This window comes from Atheta coriaria, unplaced genomic scaffold, assembly GCF_025399875.1.
Source record: "Atheta coriaria isolate IRGN ID8LTWV9N9 unplaced genomic scaffold, Caltech_Dcor_3.1 scaffold1493_size1685, whole genome shotgun sequence".
NCBI lineage: Eukaryota > Metazoa > Arthropoda > Insecta > Coleoptera > Staphylinidae > Dalotia > Dalotia coriaria.
In genome coordinates, this window is record NW_027050145.1 from 1 (window position 1) to 1,001 (window position 1,001).

At 39.7% G+C, this 1,001-nt stretch overlaps 1 protein-coding gene across 1 annotated transcript; it reads left to right on the top strand.

Moving 5' to 3' along the window:
* The first annotated feature begins 6 nt into the window (after positions 1–6).
* LOC135803080 (actin-binding protein WASF2-like) lies at positions 7–718 on the top strand. The gene is made up of 3 exons (XM_065316702.1): positions 7–107; positions 184–550; positions 610–718. Exons 1-3 carry the CDS (start codon positions 99–101, stop codon positions 651–653), a joined length of 420 nt encoding a protein of 139 aa, XP_065172774.1. The 5' UTR covers positions 7–98; the 3' UTR covers positions 654–718.
* Positions 719–1,001: the final 283 nt, after the last annotated feature.

Below are 1,001 nucleotides of genomic sequence, written 5' to 3' on the forward strand. Positions count from 1 at the left end.
GTGCCCATGGCGAAAACACTTATAACGAGACAATTGAGATTAACAATGCGGCGATTATAACTAACTTTGTAAATTGCGATGTAATTAAAGTTAGTTACATGTTAGAGGTTTGTATACTCTTCTAATTCTTCTAAAAACTAAATTAAAATTAATATAAACTTATTAATTATTGTTATTTTTTAGATTACTTTTGTATTATCTGGCCTGCACACAAATATAGAGCTCGGAATGCCTTTATCTTTAGGTCATATACCTATAGGTGTAAGGAATACAACAATGGCGGCACCTCCAGCTTATAATATGGTGAACAATGCAACTGCTCCACCTGTAACTCCACCTACGTATGGTTTTGTTGCACCGCCTGATGCTATGCCAATGCCAGTGCCTATGCCTATGGCAATGCCTGTTCCACCACCGTATAATGACGCGGCTAGTGGGTTTAACTTTGGAGGTTATCCCACTGCACCAATGGCGCCGTCTGCGCCTGATTTTACTGCAGCGTCAGCTAAGTCAAAGGATGACTGGGAGGTTTTAGATGATCCGACAAACTGTAAGTTTTGTAAATAATATTGGTAATTGATATTTATTGTTTGTTTCTTATTATTTCAGTGCCAACTTATGACCAGGCTATGGCTTATCCTACAAAGACATAACTTTGTACTGTTTTTATTTTATATGATGACAATTACTATAAATATATGAATATTATAGAGGTTTATATTCGATTTTGTCATTAATTACATGACGACGGTGATACAACTGTAGTAGGAGCGTAGGAGCTGCGATTGGACTACTGGACAACTCAGGCATGACTGAGCGCGTAACGCACTGCGCGTTGCCCTTTTATGCCTGCGGACTACCAGCAAACAGTAGAAGGGGAAAAGTGAAAGGCGTAAAATTAGTGGGGGGAAGATAAACACACGCTACAGGCGCGTCATACCGCGTGACTACACTCATAACATTGGCTCTTCTCCCACCATTTTATGCGGGTAGTACGTAAG

What these genes read in the sequence shown, in the direction of transcription:
- LOC135803080 (XM_065316702.1), top strand. An exon ending in TTTAGATGATCCGACAAACT is followed by an intron (nt 551 to 609) that starts GTAAGTTTTGTA and finishes TTATTATTTCAG; the next exon opens with TGCCAACTTATGACCAGGCT.